This window comes from Hypanus sabinus, chromosome 1 (genome assembly GCF_030144855.1).
Source record: "Hypanus sabinus isolate sHypSab1 chromosome 1, sHypSab1.hap1, whole genome shotgun sequence".
Taxonomy (NCBI): domain Eukaryota; kingdom Metazoa; phylum Chordata; class Chondrichthyes; order Myliobatiformes; family Dasyatidae; genus Hypanus; species Hypanus sabinus.
In genome coordinates this window covers 79,234,515-79,251,788 of record NC_082706.1, presented here as the reverse complement: position 1 = coordinate 79,251,788, position 17,274 = coordinate 79,234,515, and the positions used below count along the sequence as shown (strand labels likewise).

The following is a 17,274-nucleotide window of genomic DNA, read 5'->3' as shown; positions in this document are numbered from 1 at the left end:
ACTCATCCAGAAGATGAAGATGCATGGGATCCATGGTGAATTGGCCATTTGGTTTTTCAGAATTGACTTGCCCATTGAAGACAGAGGGTAATGATCAGAGGAATTTACTATAGCTGGAAGTCTGTGATCTGTGCTGGGATCTCTGCATCTGTTATTATATTAATAACCTGGATGAAAATGTAGATGGGTGGGTTAGTAAGCTTACAGATAATACAAAGATTGGAGTTGTTGTGGATAATGTAGATGGTTGGCAAAGAATACAGTGGACCTGGATCAGTTGCATATATGGGTGGAATATTTGACCCAGACAAATGTGAAGTGTTGCACCTTGGTAGGTCAAACTTAAAGAGACAGTTCACTGTTAAGGGAAAGACCTTTAACTGTATCGAGGAGCAGAGGGATCTTGGGGTCCAAGTTCATAGCTCCCAGAAAGTGACTACACAGATTGACCAGGTGCTTAAGAAGGTATGTGGCATGCTTGTCTTTATTAGTCAAGGCATTGAGTTTAACAGTCAGGAAGTTATGTGGCAGCTTTATAAAACTCTTATTAGGTCACATCCGGAGTAATGCATACAGTTGTGATTACTGCATCTTAGGAAGGACCTCAATGCTCTAGAGAGGGTGCAGAAGAGGTTTACCAGGATGGTGCCTGATTTAGAGGGAGATTTGCTGATACTACACAGGAGGATTTAAACTATTCTGACAGGGGAATAGAACCCAAATCAATGATGTGGCAGATGAAAAAAAGATGATGGAGGTTAATCCAAGCAAGTTTAATAGCCAGGACAGATGGGGACAGGGCAGGGAGAAAGGAAAACTTGATGGACTAAGTTGCATTTATTTTAAAGCAAGAAGCTCTATAGGTAAAGCAGATCATCTCCAGGTATGTACAGGTACATGTGGCTATGATACTATAGCTATTACAGAAAACCATTTGAAGGATGAGCAGTACTCGCAGGTGCTCTGATATGGTATGATTGATGATGATTGATTGATGATTGATGATGATGCTCTGGTATGATTGAGGTGGATGTTCGAGAGGGGAGGGAGTTATGCATTTGATTAAGCAGAACATCACCATTATTATTCCTGAGGTGTCAACAAGTATAGATATATGAGTGGAACTCATATTCCCACTTTGATTAGACCCTTTATAGAGAAATCAGAGCAGCAAATATGTAGGGAGACAGCAGATAATAGTAATAATAAGGTTGCAATAGTAAGTGATTTTAATTTCCCGGTATTAACTGGGACCACCATAGTTTTAAGAGCTTGAATGGGGCAGAATTAGTTAAATATGCCCAGGAATGCTTTCTCAAGCAACATGTAGAAGGTGTTACTAGAGAGAGAGAGCCACAGTGGGCCTTCTGTTGCAAAAAGAGGTTGGGCAAGCATCTGAAATGTCAGTGGTGGAGCACTTTGGGACCAGTGACTATGATTCTGTTGGTCTTAAAAATAGTCATAGCAAAAGAACCCAAATTTCCTCAAATCAAAACCCTAAATTGGAGCAAAACTAATTTTGATGACATTAGAAAGCAATTTGCAAGGGCTGATTGGGAGTTGTTGACTGCAGGTAAAGGAATATTTTGCAAGTGGGAGTCTTTAAACATTAGCTAGAGAGGGCCATCATTTTTCTGATTGACAACACTGGCAGGGTCAGGGAACGCTGATGACAATGGATATTGAGCGTCACGATAGGCACTGGCAATATCGGAACCCAAGTGCAGTCAAATGATAGACTCTGATTCAGAGATGACGATGAGGGTTTATTCATAATAATTCCAAAAGAACATTGGTGGCTTGGCTGAACAACACTATGGTATACAACATCCTCAAAACTAGTACCCTGTAATTAGTGCTAATTGGCACCCATGTGGCGACCCATTTCCTGGCACATCCGAACCGGCTCACAATTAGATAGCCTACGGGAGTTTGCGAGCACAGAGCTTTGGAGCCTCTGCGCCACGGGGGGGCAGGTTGAGGGAGGCTTAAAAGTGAGGCTGAGGATTTCGAATAAAGTTTTTTCCTGCGACTGCAGTTACCGACTCCGTGTCGTAATTTTAGCGCTGTGTGTAGCACACCGCTACACCCACTTAAATAATACGATTAACGTGAAATCCCCAAGCCAATCAAATAAACTTAACAAGCTTAAATAGAAGAAATCAGGAGACCGTATTATCAAGAGTGAGTCACTCAAGAAACTCTAAACAACCGATTCAGGTGCTGTAAAAGCCTCAGAGCCCAACTCTTTCCAGCACCCCACACAAGCCTAAGAACTCATTACATTGAGGAGAAAGGAGAGTATGTGTTACGAGTGAGCAGCTGGGATGAAGCAAATCTGGATGTAAGGGGTGTAAGAGAAAACTTAAGAGGGAGATCAGAGGGATAAAAAGAGGATATGAGATAATTTGGTAAAGAAGAATCCTAACCGATTCCATTAGTGTATTAACAGCAAAGAAGGAGAGTCTAAGAACTACAGGAGGTGACCAAAGTCTTAAATAAGTAGTTGTCATTTGTATTTACTGTGGCGAAGGTCATGGAAGCTAGTGAATTCAGGAAAGAGAATATTGATTTCTTGAATTCAAAAGAGGACATCCTGGAAGTCTTACAGCATATAAAGTTGTATAAATTATGGGATTACTGAAAGACTACTGATCAATCCACTACTGAAGAAAGCCATGGAGGCTCAGACACTGTATATTTAGGAGTGAAATCAATAGGTTTTACCCATATTTAGTACATTAAGTGGTGTAGTTATAGGGAAGCAATATTGTAAAAGATCTTGAACAGCAGATCAGGCATAAGGGGTAAATTGTCTCCTCCGTCTTCAGTTTACTATGTTCTTGACCCAGTGAACTCTTAAGATGGTTGGAAAAAAACTACTTCTTGGTAAATATATATATTTCTGCAGCCTGGTAGAAATAATTTTCAGATTCTGTCTTTATTATGGTCCTGTCGGTTCTCTTGGGATCATTAATTATGCCATAAGTGCTATTCAAATTCAAGCTGTGGCAGCAGTTATGTATAGAGAGCCTGTGTTTAATTTCTATAGTGTTTCTTCATATTTTAAGGTGACATAGAGGAAGGCCAGTCAGCTCATTTAGTCTGTGTCAGTTTTCAAACAATCCAATCAATCCCTTACTCCCATTATTTGCTAGTAACTATTCACAACAATATCAAGTCACATAATAGCTGGGACCTTGACTAGAAGCAGATGCAATAGTAAATCTAAAGCAAAATGCATTTATACCTAAGGTATAAATTCCAACATACAATGTTGTCACTTTATTAGGTACCTCCTGTACATTGGACAAGGTGCTACACGTGAGGCTGCTAGACAAGATAACAGCCCATGGTGTTGCAGGAAAAATACCAGCATGGATAGAAGATTGGCTGACCAGTAGAAATAAAGCAGCTTGTCTTTAGACGTAAGAACTCTATGTACCACCTTGAATTGTAATAAAGAATGACGAGCACATAATGATGAAGAATTAACCAATTTTAAAATAGTCTTCTAGTTCTCTTCAGATATGAGAATCTGTAAATCCTTCTCCCAGTGTCCTTTAATTTTATCTAAAGAAGCCTTTTTCAGTCCCAATAGCAGACCATAAATGTGAGATATTGAACCGTTTTCAAAGAGCTTCTGATTAAAAATTGTAACTATTATACTTTTATCTGGGTTTGTAGGAAATGTATGATATTCTAATGTTATGGGGACACTTTCTGAGTTATTTTCATAATTTTTGAACTGTTATTAAAGGATGGTTCTGAGCCATCATTATTATAATATTATATGGTAAGGTTTTTTTTCTCTTTTCTTTTTCACCAGCCAGCTCATTTTGGTAGTGGGGTAGATTTCTTTTAATAAAATACAATCATTCTACTTTATTTCATTTTATAATTCAATCTTTTTTTCTACATGATTGATTTGGAATATGGGATAACTGTGATCATTTAAATGTTATGTAATTCATATTACTTGTATCCTTATGAACTTTGTATTTATATCTGTGCAATTAATATAATATTAATAAAAATACTGAAAGAGAAATAAAGCAGCTTTTTCGGGTTGGCTGCCAGTCACTAGTGATGTTCCATAGGGGTCAGTATTTTCCACCGCTTCTTTTCACAATGTATGTCAATTATATGGATGCCAGGTTTGTGGCCAAGTTTGCAGATTATATGAAAATAGGTGGAGGCAGGAAGTGTAGAAGAAGCAGATTGTCTGCAGAAGGACTTAGATAGATTAGGAGAAGGTATAAAGAAGTGGCAGATAGAATACAGTACAGGGAATGTGTTGACATGCACTTTTGTAGAAGGAATAAAGGAATTTTCTAAACAGGGAGAGAATCAGAAATCAGAGGTGCAAAGGGACTTGGGAGTCCTTGTACAAGGTTCCCTAATGGTTAACTTACAGGTTGAGTCAGTGGTAAGGAAGGCAAATGCAATGTTACCATTCATTTTGAGAAGACTAGGATATAAAAGCATGGATTTAATGCTGAGGCTTTTCTAGGCACTGGTCAGATGGCACTTGGAGTACAGTGGGCAGTGTTGAACCCCTTATTTAAGAGAAGATATGCTGGCATTGGAGAGGATCCAGAAGAGGTTCACAAGAATGATTCAAGGAATGGAAGATTTAACACAAGAGGAGTGTTTGATGGCTCTGGGCCTGTACCACTGAAGTTTAGAAGAATGAGATGCGATCTCATTGAAACCTATCAAATATTGAAAGGCCTAGACAGAGTGGAGATGGAGAGGATGTTACTTATAGTGAGTGGGGCAGTCTAGGACCAGAAAGGACAGCCTCAGAACAGAGGAATGTTCCTTTAGAACAGAGATGACATGGAATTTCTTTAGTTTAAAGGGTGGTGAATCTGCAGAATTCATTGCCACAAATGGCAGTGGAGGCCAAGTGATTTGGTATATTTAACGCAGACGTTGATATTACTAAGGCTGTCAAAGGTTTCAAGGAGAAGGTAGGAGAATGGGATTGAGAGAGATAATAAATCAGCTTTAATGGCATTACAGAGCAGACTCAATGGGCCAAATGGCCTATTCTGCTCCTATGTCATGGTCTTACATGAATGGCTGATTAGATATTTGCATTAGCGAGTAGGTGTACAGATGTACCTAATAAAGTGGCCAATATGTGCATATTCGATGCCATGAATTTAAAAGTCATACCCATATTTACTATATACCTTTGCCAACATTGAATGTTTGTCCTGGGTATGCATTTGATTCTTTTGAAACACACATTTCTAAGCAACTTCAACACGACGTCAGTTGATTAATGTTATGGCCAAATATAATTACATTACGTTAGAGGGCTTTCCCAGCACAGGAAGTTAAGCATCTGAGCTGGTATATGTGGATGGCTCAGGACTAATTTAACTGGCAACATTTGTTTCTGATTTACATGTTTACCAATTATACCAAGTATATTCATTCACTGATACTAGATTACCTATTACTGTATTCCCTCCTTTTGTATCCCACACAACTGGTTCAGTTTTTCTATCGATACCATCATCATGTCGCCATTCCTTACTTTTAATTCAAAAACAACCTGCACTATCACTCTCTGACCCCTATCACCAAGACAATATTGTATCAAAATTGGCAAGCTCACTTTGGATCCCATGCGATCTAACCTTCCTAAGCAGCCTACCACGTGGCACCTTGTCAAAGGCCTTGCTGTGGTCCATGTTGACAACATCTACTGCCTTATCTTTGTAATCATCATGCTTACCTCTTCAAATTTGTAAAACATAATTTCCCACACACAAAAACATGTGGAATAGTCCTGATTATTCAGTCTTTGCCTTTTTAATTGTAAGTAAATCCTGTTTCTCAGAATCCCTTCCAGTAACTTTCCCTCAATTGATGTTAGGTTAATTGGCCTTTCTTTCTCTTATACAAAAGCACAGCATTAGCCATTTTCCAATCTTCTGTTATCTTATCCATAGCTAACGATAATAGAAATATCTTTGCCAGGACTTGGCACATTTTCCCCTAGCTTGCTATATTGTACTAAAGTTTTGGTTTATAAAGATTAGCTTTGTTTGTCACATGCACATTGAACCATTGAAACATATAGTGAAATGCATCGATCTGTGTCAATGACCAACACGGTCTGAGGAGTGGGCTAGACAGTCCATAAGTATCTCCATGTTTCCAATGCCAGCATAGCATACCCACAAATCACTAACCTTATAAACTGTACGTCTTTGGAATGTGGCAGAAAACTGGAACATCCAGAGGAAACCCATGTGTTCACAGGGCAAACCTACAAACCCCTTACAAACCTCAGCGGGAATAGAACCACCATCAGTGATCACAGGTGCTATACAGAAATTGCGCTAGCCACTTTGCTGCCACCCACACCCTCCTGAGTACACTTGATCATATCCTGGGGATTTATCCACCTTTATCACCTCTACATGCTGTAAAACTCCCAGGACGTCCTCTTTTGTAATGTGAATATGGTGCAAGACATCACTATTCTCTTTCCTGAATTCACTAGCTTCCATGACCTTCTCCATAGTAAGTACAATTGACAACTATTTATTTAAGACCTTGGTCATCTCCTGTGGTTCCTAGACTCTCCTTATAAACTTTTTTGCTATTATTACCCTACCACCATCAGGCTTCAGAACCAATGTAGAGAACTTCACTTACCTCAACTCTGAACTGCTTCAACAACCTAGGGATTTACTTTCAGGAACTCAAACTCGTGTTCTCAGTATTATTTATTTATTTTATATTTGTGTTCATTGGTTGTTTGTCTTGAGCTTAGGTATAAGTTTTTTTTTATAAATTCTACTGTATGTCTTTATTTTCCTGCAAATGCCTGCAAGAAATGCAGTATATGGTGACATATATGCATTTTGATAGTAAATTTACTTTGACTTTGAAAATTTATCAGAAGAGGTAAGCATATTAATGCATTACATGACTAACAAATAAAATTTTCCCCACCATTAACCATTCAGCCAATGCAATTTGATGATAGAAATAATAGAGAACCATAGAAAAGTAGAAAGAACACTAATCATGTCAGGCAATATCTGTGCGGATAGAAAAAGAGATATTTCTGATCCAAGACTTATTTTCAAATCCTGGCAGTGATATAGTTGATCAAAAACAAGATGAGAAAGAGAAGCCATTGAGACTGAACTAGGTAAAACAAGTAGAAATCCCTGCAGAAGGAGATTTCTTCAAGGTGGACATTCCTAGAAGAGAAATGGCAGTCTATTATCATTAATCTAAAAACCAAAAAATAAACTGCTGAATCTTTCACTGTTCCTCTTTCATGAACTGCTGCTTGACTTTTTTCAAATTCCAAGTGCCTACAAATAATGCGCATTCTGCTAATATCAGAAACAAGGTTTAAATGCTTTAGATAATTCTGTATTCCAAAAATGTTGAAGTTCTTGAAAAAGTGTTCACAGAAATCTACATTACATTTTCAAGAACTGAAAGTAGCAGCTACAATGTAAGCAAGCTGACTGATGAGGTCTGAAATTTGCAGAGTGTAGACTAAAGAAATTTGTACTGTTTTGATTGTTGTATTTTGCTTTTGAAGACTAAGTGGATAAATTAACTGACTTTGGGTATACTTATTATAGACTGTGGACAAAGATTTTATAGTCATTAAAACAATTATTGCCATTAGATTTCTGGTGGAGAAAACTTTGTGCAGAGAACCCAAGCAACAAAAAGGGGTATGATGTAGGGGAGAGAGAATAAGTCAGGGATTCAGAGTTTAGGACCCTCACTAATTAGTTGTGAGCTCTTTTCTACCAAGAGCACTTAAGCATTATACTTAACCTCTTTCCAGGTGTCAGGTAGGTGCAAGCACACAGTGCAGCTAGATTTCATTAATAATCTCCAGAGGTAACAAACCTATTTTTCTGTCCTATTTCATCATAGTAATTTACACTCATCAGTGTGAATTAATCTTTTCAATATGCTTGCACTGTACTCAGTCTGTGTTCATTAATTTGAACTTAAAGCAAAATTAAAGCTATGTTACATGTGGAGAATTTTCTTCTGATGTATATTCATATCTCTAATCATTGACCATAAGAAATAATAAGTGGAGAAAGCCTTTTGATATTTTGTGTCCATTTTGCTGTTCAATAAGATCATTGCCAATATTTACTTCAATACCACATTTCTGAACTAACTACAACCATTAAACCTTGACATAAAAGTTACCTGTGAAACACTTATTGACATGTTAGATCACTTGGAAGGAAGCAGTATATAATTTTGTTTGCTTTATAATGCATAAACCAGAAAGTATGCAGCGGCCTATGCACAAACCACGGGATACATGCTTTTGAGTGGATGCATTATATTAGTCACAGAATCGATCAATACAAACGTTTGCATGGATTCACAGTATTACAGGAAATATATTACTGGACCACTTTACAGAAAACTGATCAATAAATGAATGGATATGATTCTCTTATATAGATTACAAACTGGAGTTCTGATGAATTTCTCCTGATGATCCGCTCTTTCAGTCGGTGATCCATGGAAACCAGGGAATACTGCCTTATAATATTTTAATGCAATGGAAGACAACTGGAAATTAGTGGTACATTGTCTAAGATCAGCAACATAAATCCAAGTAACATGTGCAAGGAAACTATTATTTCTTCAACTTGCAGGACATACACGTTATTAGGTACTTCCTTTTGTGATCTGCTACAGTATACACTTCAATGTTAGTACATAGAGTGATTCCCTTCTGCACACTATTCTTGTAACATGTGGTTATTTGAGTTACTGTCACCTTCCCGTCAGTTTGAACCAGTCTGGCCATTCTAGTCCAACCTCTCTCACTAATAAGGTGTTTCCACTCGCTGATTTTCTTTTGCATCATTCTCTATAAACTCTAAAGACTGTTGTGTGTGAAAACCCTAGGAGATTAACAGTTCCTGAAATACTCAAATTACCCTTTCTGGTACCAGCTATTATGCTACAGCAAAAGTCAGTTAGATCAATCTCTGAATGAAGAAGTCTTTTTCACGTTCCTCTTATCACATTTAATGGATAGCTTCAGGTTCTAGTCTCACCTAACCTCAGTAGAAAAAGCCTGTTTTCATTTTCCCTCTCTATACTCCTCATAATTCTGTATACATCTATCAATCATATGCTCCAAGGAATAAAGTCCTAACCTACTTAGGCTTTCTCCATAACTCAGGTCAAGTCCCAGCAACATACTTGCAAATTTTCTCTGCACTCTTTCAATCTTTATGGTATCCTTCCTGTAGGTAGGTGACCAGAACTGCACACAATACTTCAAATTAGGCCTCACCAACATCTTATACAACTTCAACATTACATACCAACTGCTGTACGCAGTACTTTGATTTATGAAGGCCAATGTGCCTAAAACTCTCACCTTAGAGATCTCTTGGAATTCTTTGAAGAAATAACAAGCAGGATAGACAAAGGAGAATCACTGACATTGTGTGCTTGGGTTTTCAGAAGGCCTTTGAAAAGGCTGCTTAACAAGCTACTAGCCTATGGTACTACAGGAAAGATTCTAGCATCGATAAAGTAGAGGCTGATTGGCAGGAAGCAAAGAGTGGAAATGAAAGGAGGCTTTTCTAGTTGGCTGCCGGTGACAATTGGTGTTCCACAGAGATCTGTGTTGTGACTGATTCTTTTTACATTTCATGTCTATCATTTAGATGATGGAATTCATAGCTTTGTTGCAAAGGTTGCAGACAATTTGAAGATAGGTAGAGGGGCAGATAGTTTTGAGGAAGTAGAGAAGCTACAGAAGGATTTAGACAGATTAGGAAAATTGACAAGGAAATGGCAGATGCAATACAGTGTCAGAATGGTAGAAGAAATTAAAAAGCTATTTTCTAAATGGAGAGAAAATGCAAAAAAAAAAACTGAGGTGCAAAGGGTCTTGGAGTCCTTGTGTAGGATTCCCTAAAGGTTAATTTGCAGGTTGAGTCAGTGATGAGGAGGGCAAATGTGATGTCAGCATTCATTTCCAGAGGACTAGAATATAAAAGCAAGGGTGTCATGTTGAGACTATAAAGCACTGGTGAGGCCTCACTTGGAGTATTGTGAGCAGGTTGGGACCCCTTATCTTAGAAAGGACGTACTGAAACTGTAGAGGGTAAAAAGGAGGGTCACAAAAATGATTCAAGGATTGAATGGCTTGACATACAAAGAGCATTTGATGGCTCTGGGCCTGTATTCACTAAAGTTCGGAAAAATAAGGGTAACCTCATTGAAACCTATTGAATGGTTAAAGGCCTTGACAGAGTGGATGTGGAGAGGATGTTGTCTATATGGAAGAGTCTGAGACCAGTGATCACAGCCTCAGACCAGAAGGATGTCCTTTTAGAATGGAAATGAAGAGGAATTTCATTAGCCAGACACTGTCATGGTCCAGTCCATGAGGTCTGCACTCATGGTCCATGGTCCAGTCCGTGGTTTCTGTATTCTGGTTGTTTCTGTTTCTCCCTTTGTTCCATTAGGCATCTTGATTGAAGCAGCTGATCTTCATTTCGGGCTTGCAATATAAATAGCTCAGGGGTTCAGCTATTCCTTTGCTTGACCATCCTCATAAGACTCTCCGTCAGAAACCCCATCGGAAACCCACATCAAGAAGCTCGGCATCAGAAAACCACACCAAGAGACTCCATACCAAAAACACGTGGCCTCAGCCAATGCATAAGTCTGGACCAACATCGAAGATACTGAGTATCATGGACTCTAGGTTGCATCTGTGTCCTGTGTCCAAGAAGGGTCCCAGCCCCATGTCAAAGAAGGGTCCCTGTTCTGTGTCCAAGGGTCCCAGCCCTATCTCCAAGGAGGGTCCCGGCCCTGTGCCCAAGGAGGGTCCCGGCCCTGTGCCCAAGGAGGGTCCCGGCCCTGTGCCCAAGAAGGGTCCTGGCCCTGTGTTCAAGAAGGATCACAGCTCTGTGTCCTGTGTTCAAGAAGGGTCCTGGCCCCATGCTCAAGAAAGGTCCCATCCCCATGTCCAAGAAGGGACCCCGTCCAGTGTCCTGTGTCCAAGAAGGGTCACAGCCCTGTGAATTGTGTCCAAGAAGGGTCCCAGCCCTGTGAACTGTGTCCAAGAAGGGTCCTGGCCCTGTGAACTGTGTCCACGAAGGGTCCTGGCCCCGTGCCCAAGAAGGGTCCTGGCCCCATGCTCAAGAAGGGTCACATCCCCATGTCCAAGAAGGGTCCTGGCCCTATGCCCTGTGTTCAAGAAGGGTCACAGCCCTGTGACCTGTGTCCAAGAAGGGTCCTGGCCCTGTGCCCAAGAAGGGTCACAGCCCTGTGACCTGTGTCCAAGAAGGGTCCTGGCCCCATGCCCTGTGTCCAAGAAGGGTCCCAGTCCCATGTCCAAGAAGGGTCCCAGCCCCATGCCCAAGAAGGGTCCCAGTCCCATGCCCAAGAAGGGTCCCAGCCCCATGCCCAAGAAGGGTCCCAGCCCCATGCCCAAGAAGGGTCCCAGTCCCATGCCCAAGAAGGGTCCCAGCCCCATGCCCAAGAAGGGTCCCAGTCCCATGCCCAAGAAGGGTCCCAGTCCCATGTCCAAGAAGGGTCCCAGTCCCATGCCCAAGAAGGGTCCCAGTCCCATGCCCAAGAAGGGTCCCAGCCCCATGCCCAAGAAGGGTCCCAGTCCCATGCCCAAGAAGGGTCCCAGCAACCATGCCCAAGAAGGGTCCTGGCCCTGTGTCCCAGAAGGGCCCCAGCCCTGTGTCCTGTGTCCAAAAGGGTCTGGGCCCTGTGCCCTGTGTCCAATAAGGTTCCCGGCTTTGTGATCTGTGTCCAAGAAAGGTCAAGGTTCTGTGTCCTGTGTCCAAGAAAGGTCAAGGTTCTGTGTCCTGTGTCAAAGAAGAGTCCAGGCTCTGAGTTTCTGAGTCCATGAATAGTCTCAGCTCAGTGCCCTGTGTCCAAGAAGAGTTCCAGCTTTGTGTCTTGTGTCCAAGATGGGTCCCCGCCCTTGTCCTGTGTCCAAGAAGTGTCCCGGCCCTGTATCCTGTATCCAAAAAAGTCCAGGCTCTGAGTTCTGTGTCCAATAAGAGTCCTGGCTCTGTGTCCAGTGTCCAATAAGAGTCCTGGCTCTGTGTCCAGTGTCCAAGAAGGGTCCTGGCCCTGTGTCCAATAAGAGTCCTGGCTCTGTGTCCAGTGTCCAAGAAGGGTTCCAGCCCTGTGTCCAATAAGAGTCCTGGCTCTGTGTCCAGTGTCCAAGAAGGGTTCCAGCCCTGTGTCCAATAAGAGTCCTGGCTCTGTGTCCAGTGTCCAAGAAGGGTCCTGGCCCTGTGTCCAATAAGAGTCCTGGCTCTGTGTCCAGTGTCCAATAAGAGTCCTGGCTCTGTGTCCAGTGTCCAATAAGAGTCCTGGCTCTGTGTCCAGTGTCCAAGAAGGGTCCTGGCCCTGTGTCCAATAAGAGTCCTGGCTCTGTGTCCAGTGTCCAATAAGAGTCCTGGCTCTGTGTCCAGTGTCCAATAAGAGTACTGGCTCTGTGTCCAGTGTCCAAGAAGGGTCCTGGCCCTGTGTCCAATAAGAGTCCTGGCTCTGTGTCCAGTGTCCAATAAGAGTCCTGGCTCTGTGTCCAGTGTCCAATAAGAGTCCTGGCTCTGTGTCCAGTGTCCAAGAAGGGTCCTGGCCCTGTGTCCAATAAGAGTCCTGGCTCTGTGTCCAGTGTCCAAGAAGTGTTTGTGTATACTTAAGGCAGAGGTTGATAGATTCTTGACTGGTGACATCAGAAATACCTGAGAGCATGATAATAGCAAAGGTTATTAGGCCAGATAGCGGTATGCAGATGCAGTATTTAAGTCTTGGGCTCCAGAACAAGATGCACTTTTGGACAAGTTGTTCTGGCACGGCTTTAATAGCACCAACTGTCCAATAACACAGGGTAAGTTGCATCCAGCAAATTCAGCGCACTCTCAATTATTAGTAAAACATCAGGTGAATTCACAACAATGCTGTCCAGCATCATTCATTCTTTAATAATCTGTTCACTGACACCCAGTTAGATTTTACCAGGAATCATTTTGACCAGACCTCATTACAGCTTCCACTGACACATAGACTGAAGAAATGAGTCCCAGAGGTCCACTGAGAATATCAAGGCATTTCCCTGAATATGATACTAGTACAAATGAGTATAGGGGAGGAAATCTCTCCACTGCCTAAAGTCTTTCCTTTCATCAAAACAGATAGTTATACTTCACTTTTTATACTTGCCAGATGTCAATCAACCCAGCCACAGAATATCACTGCTGGAGTTACTCAGGACAGATAACTGGTGATCATTTTTATCAGCTTTGTCAATAACATTCTTTCCATCAAACGGTCAGTGGTGTATGTTTTCTAATGAATACCTCATGCCCAATCGCTTTCTAAATTCCTCAGATGAAGTCCGGTCAGTAAATAGTTTTGGGCCCCATATCTCAGAAATGATGTGTTGTCAGTAGACAGAGTCCAGAAGAAGTTCACAGGGATTATTCCAGGAATTAAGGGGTTAACATATGAGGAGCATTTGACAGTTTGGGCCTGTACTTGTTGGAATTTAGAAGAGTGCAGGGGGATCTCATTGAAACCTACTGAATATTGAAAGAACTAGATTGGGTGGATGTGGAGAGGATGTTTCCTATGATAGGGGTATCTAGAACTAAAGGACACAGCTTCAAAATTGAGGGGTGACCTTTCAGAACAGAGGCAAGGAGGAATATTTTTAGTCAGAAAGTAGTGAATGCTTTGCCGTGCAGGCTGTCCGTGGGTATTTTTAAGGCGGAAGTTGATAGTTTCCTGATCGGTCAAGGCATCAAAAGATATGGTGAGAAGGCACAGGTATATGGGGTTGATTGGGATCTGGGATCAGCCATGATGGAATGGCCGATGGGCTGAAGGGCCTAATTCTGTTCCTATGTCTTGTGGTCTAACATTTGGCTAAAAATGCTGCCAAACTCTTGTGTTCTCTCAGGTAACTGTACTCAAAAAATTGCATTCTTCAATCAATTTTCCTGTCATGTCAGTGAACATCTGGCTTGTAGGGTGAAGTGTGCAATTTCTATAAATATATATTTCAGCTCTAGGTCCTCAGAAATTCACCAGATTGGCATATGAACAATGTTGTGGCCCAAATATTTTTTGAGAATTATCTATTCATGCAAAGGATTATCTTCTTGGATGAGCAGACCTAACACAAGATGGTGTTCATTCCTCTGTAGTTTGAATTTGTTCCTCAGCAGTCTTTCACAACCAAGTGGATTAACTTCTGCAATCGTTGTGGGTTTTCTATTTGTGTGTCTGTGTACTTCTGGTTTTTATTAATCCTTTGTTAGTAATTGAAGTCAAGAACATTACATTGTAAGGATAATCGTCATGCAAGTTGAGAACAACTCTGGTGGTACACAATATCACAAGTGCTGTGGCTTTAGAACACAGTCGTTATGATCCCACTGGTGCATACAAATTCCTCTTAATAGGTGAAAATATAGTAAAGCATTGCTTTCAGATGCATCCAGCTGGAGGAGAAGAGTACTGAAAATAATCATCTGACTATCAGAAATATAGTATGATGATAGCTGGGACCACAGCTGCTTACAATTTATGTCAACGCTTTAGATGAAGGCATTGAGAATAACATCAGCAAGTTTGCTGATGATACTAAGCTGGGTGGCAGTGTGACATGTGATGAGGATGTTAGGAGAATTCAGGGTGACTTGGATAGGCTGGGTGAGTGGGCAGATACTTGGCAGATGACGCTTAATGTGAGTAAGTGTGAGGTTATCCACTTTGGGAGTAAGAACAGGAAGGCAGATTATTATCTAACCGATGTAGAGTTAGGCAAGGGAGAAATACAAAGAGATCTAGGAGTCCTTGTTCATCAGTCACTGAAGGTGAATGAGCAAGTGCAGCAGGCAGTGAAGAAGGCTAATGGAATGTTGGCCTTTATTACAAAGGGAATTGAGAACAAGAGCAAGGAAATCCTCTTGCATTTGTACAGAGCCCTGGTGAGACCACACCTGGAGTATTGTGTACAGTTTTGGTCTCCAGGGTTAAGGAAGGACATCTTGACTGTAGAGGAAGTGCAGCGTAGATTCATGAGATTAATTCCTGGGATGTCTGGACTGTCTTACGCAGAGAGATTGGGCTTGTACACGCTGGAATTAAGGAGATTGAGAGGGGATCTGATTGAAACATATAAGGTTATTAAGGGATTGGACAAGATAGAGGCAGGAAATATGTTCCAGATGCTGTGAGAGTCCAGTACCAGAGGGCATGGTTTGAGAATAAGGGGCAGGTCATTTAGGACAGAGTTAAGGAAAAACTTCTTCTCCCAGAGAGTTGTGGGGGTCTGGAATGCACTGCCTCGGAAGGTAGAGGAGGCCAATTCTCTGGATGCTTTCAAGAAGGAGCTAGATAGATATCTTATGGATAGGGGAATCAAGGGATATGGGGACAAGGCAGGAACCGGGTATTGATAGTAGATGATCAGCCATGATCTCAAAATGGCGGTGCAGGCTCGAAGGGCTGAATGGTCTACTTCTGCACCTATTGTCTATTGTCTATTGATAGAAAGGGAATATCTCACAAGCAATATTTGAGCCAGCCATTATTGGAAATATCTATGGTAACCTTTTTTAATTGTCCCAGAACAGCACATTTGACTTTACAATCAGCTGGCCTGTTTCAAAATAGGATCCTTCTATCTCTGAAATAGGTTTCATGCTTCTTAATCTCATCTATATAGTCTTGCAACTTTAATTTTTGTAAGGACCATCCCATTTTAAGCTGGATACAGATTGCTTCTGGACAGATAGTGTCATATATCTATGATAAATTAAACTCCCAGAACTATATGCCCACATCAGGAATGAAAGCCTGGGATAGGGACATACCTGACTTCGACTGGGATGCGATTTGGGATAATGCTGCCGGTGCTTCGAAAAACCCAAAGCATCGGTATATACACCTGAAATTTTGTCATAGAGCATAATTAACACCGAGAATTAGACATCAAGTGGGACTGGTTCCTGACCCATATTGCTCATTTTGCCCTGACAGAACCATTGGCTCTTTTATACATGTTGTATGGGAATGTCCAGGGGTTTTTGGTTTGTGGGGGAAGGTTATCAGTACTCTTACAGAACTAATGGGGGTATAATTACCAATGGACCCCGCTGTACATCTTCTAAATGGTGACTCCCACCTTTCCCTTATGGAAAAAAAAAACACGCAAAGTCTGGCTGTAGGCCTGACTGCAGCTAAGAAGATTGTAGTCCAGCGTTGGAAACCTCCCCATGATATTCCATATACTCACTGGCTTCGGAGCTTTTTGGACTTTTATCAGTAAGAGTAAATGATGCATGACCAAACACCATCTTAATGTGGACAAATTTGACATCTAACTTAAAAGATCTTTTGTTAAAATAGGAATGCTTTGTCTATGTATGCACTACTATTCAGTTGGTTGGTGGAGGGGAGAGGGATGGGGGGAGAGGGGGAGGGAGTGGGGTGGGAAGGAGGAAGAGGTGGAGGAGGGATAGTGATGAAGGCTGGGGGGTAGCTGGGTTAAACAGTCAAAATGTAATTGGCAACTGATTGTATTGAGTGCAATTTGTTGGTGTTGCAATAAAAAACTTAGTGAAAAAAAAATTATGATGCTTAGAAGCACAACCTATCCTGATACAGTTTTCAGTTCCACAATATTGCATTGCTGTCAGTCACAATGAAAGTTCATTGATTTCCTTTTGTCCAATTAATTTTGCAATCACCTGATAATCAACATCATTTCTACTATGGTTCGGGTCTAATATGCCAGACTCAGAAGTCTAGGCTTATACAAGATTCACTCAACTGTTGCAGTGCACTCTACTTTTTTGAACACTGAGCAGCAATTACATCTAGACATCTGTAGAAGTGAGTATTTTATAATGATTTGAATTGTCAAATATTACTTATGATATCTTCAGAATTCTTTTTATTTTTCTTCAGCCTTTTGTCCCTAGGATCTTTTCCAGGCTAAATTGTCTCCACAATTATGTATTATTTTACTGTCTAAACATGTTTTTCAAAGTATTTTGTAGTCAAACAATTTTCAATAGGGTTTCCAGACAACTGAGTGTTACATTTTCCGACTGGAAGTCAGTGATTATTGGTTTACAAGAAGATTGCATGCTATCTTGTTCCACTTAATTGACTCTCTATCTGTTAAGAATTTCATGTATTACTTTGTTTCTTTCTAAAAATCAATGTTTATAAATA

The 17,274-nt window shown here is 41.1% G+C and overlaps 1 protein-coding gene across 1 annotated transcript in view; it reads left to right on the top strand.

Annotated features, from left to right (window-relative positions):
* The first annotated feature begins 243 nt into the window (after nt 1–243).
* The window catches only part of LOC132402448 (dendritic cell-specific transmembrane protein), a 59,265-nt gene continuing 42,234 nt past the window's right edge, over nt 244–17,274 (top strand). Inside the window, exon 1 of the mRNA XM_059985329.1 lies at nt 244–465. Within this exon, the coding sequence (XP_059841312.1) occupies nt 244–465 (222 nt within the window). The remainder of the gene's footprint in view (nt 466–17,274) is intronic.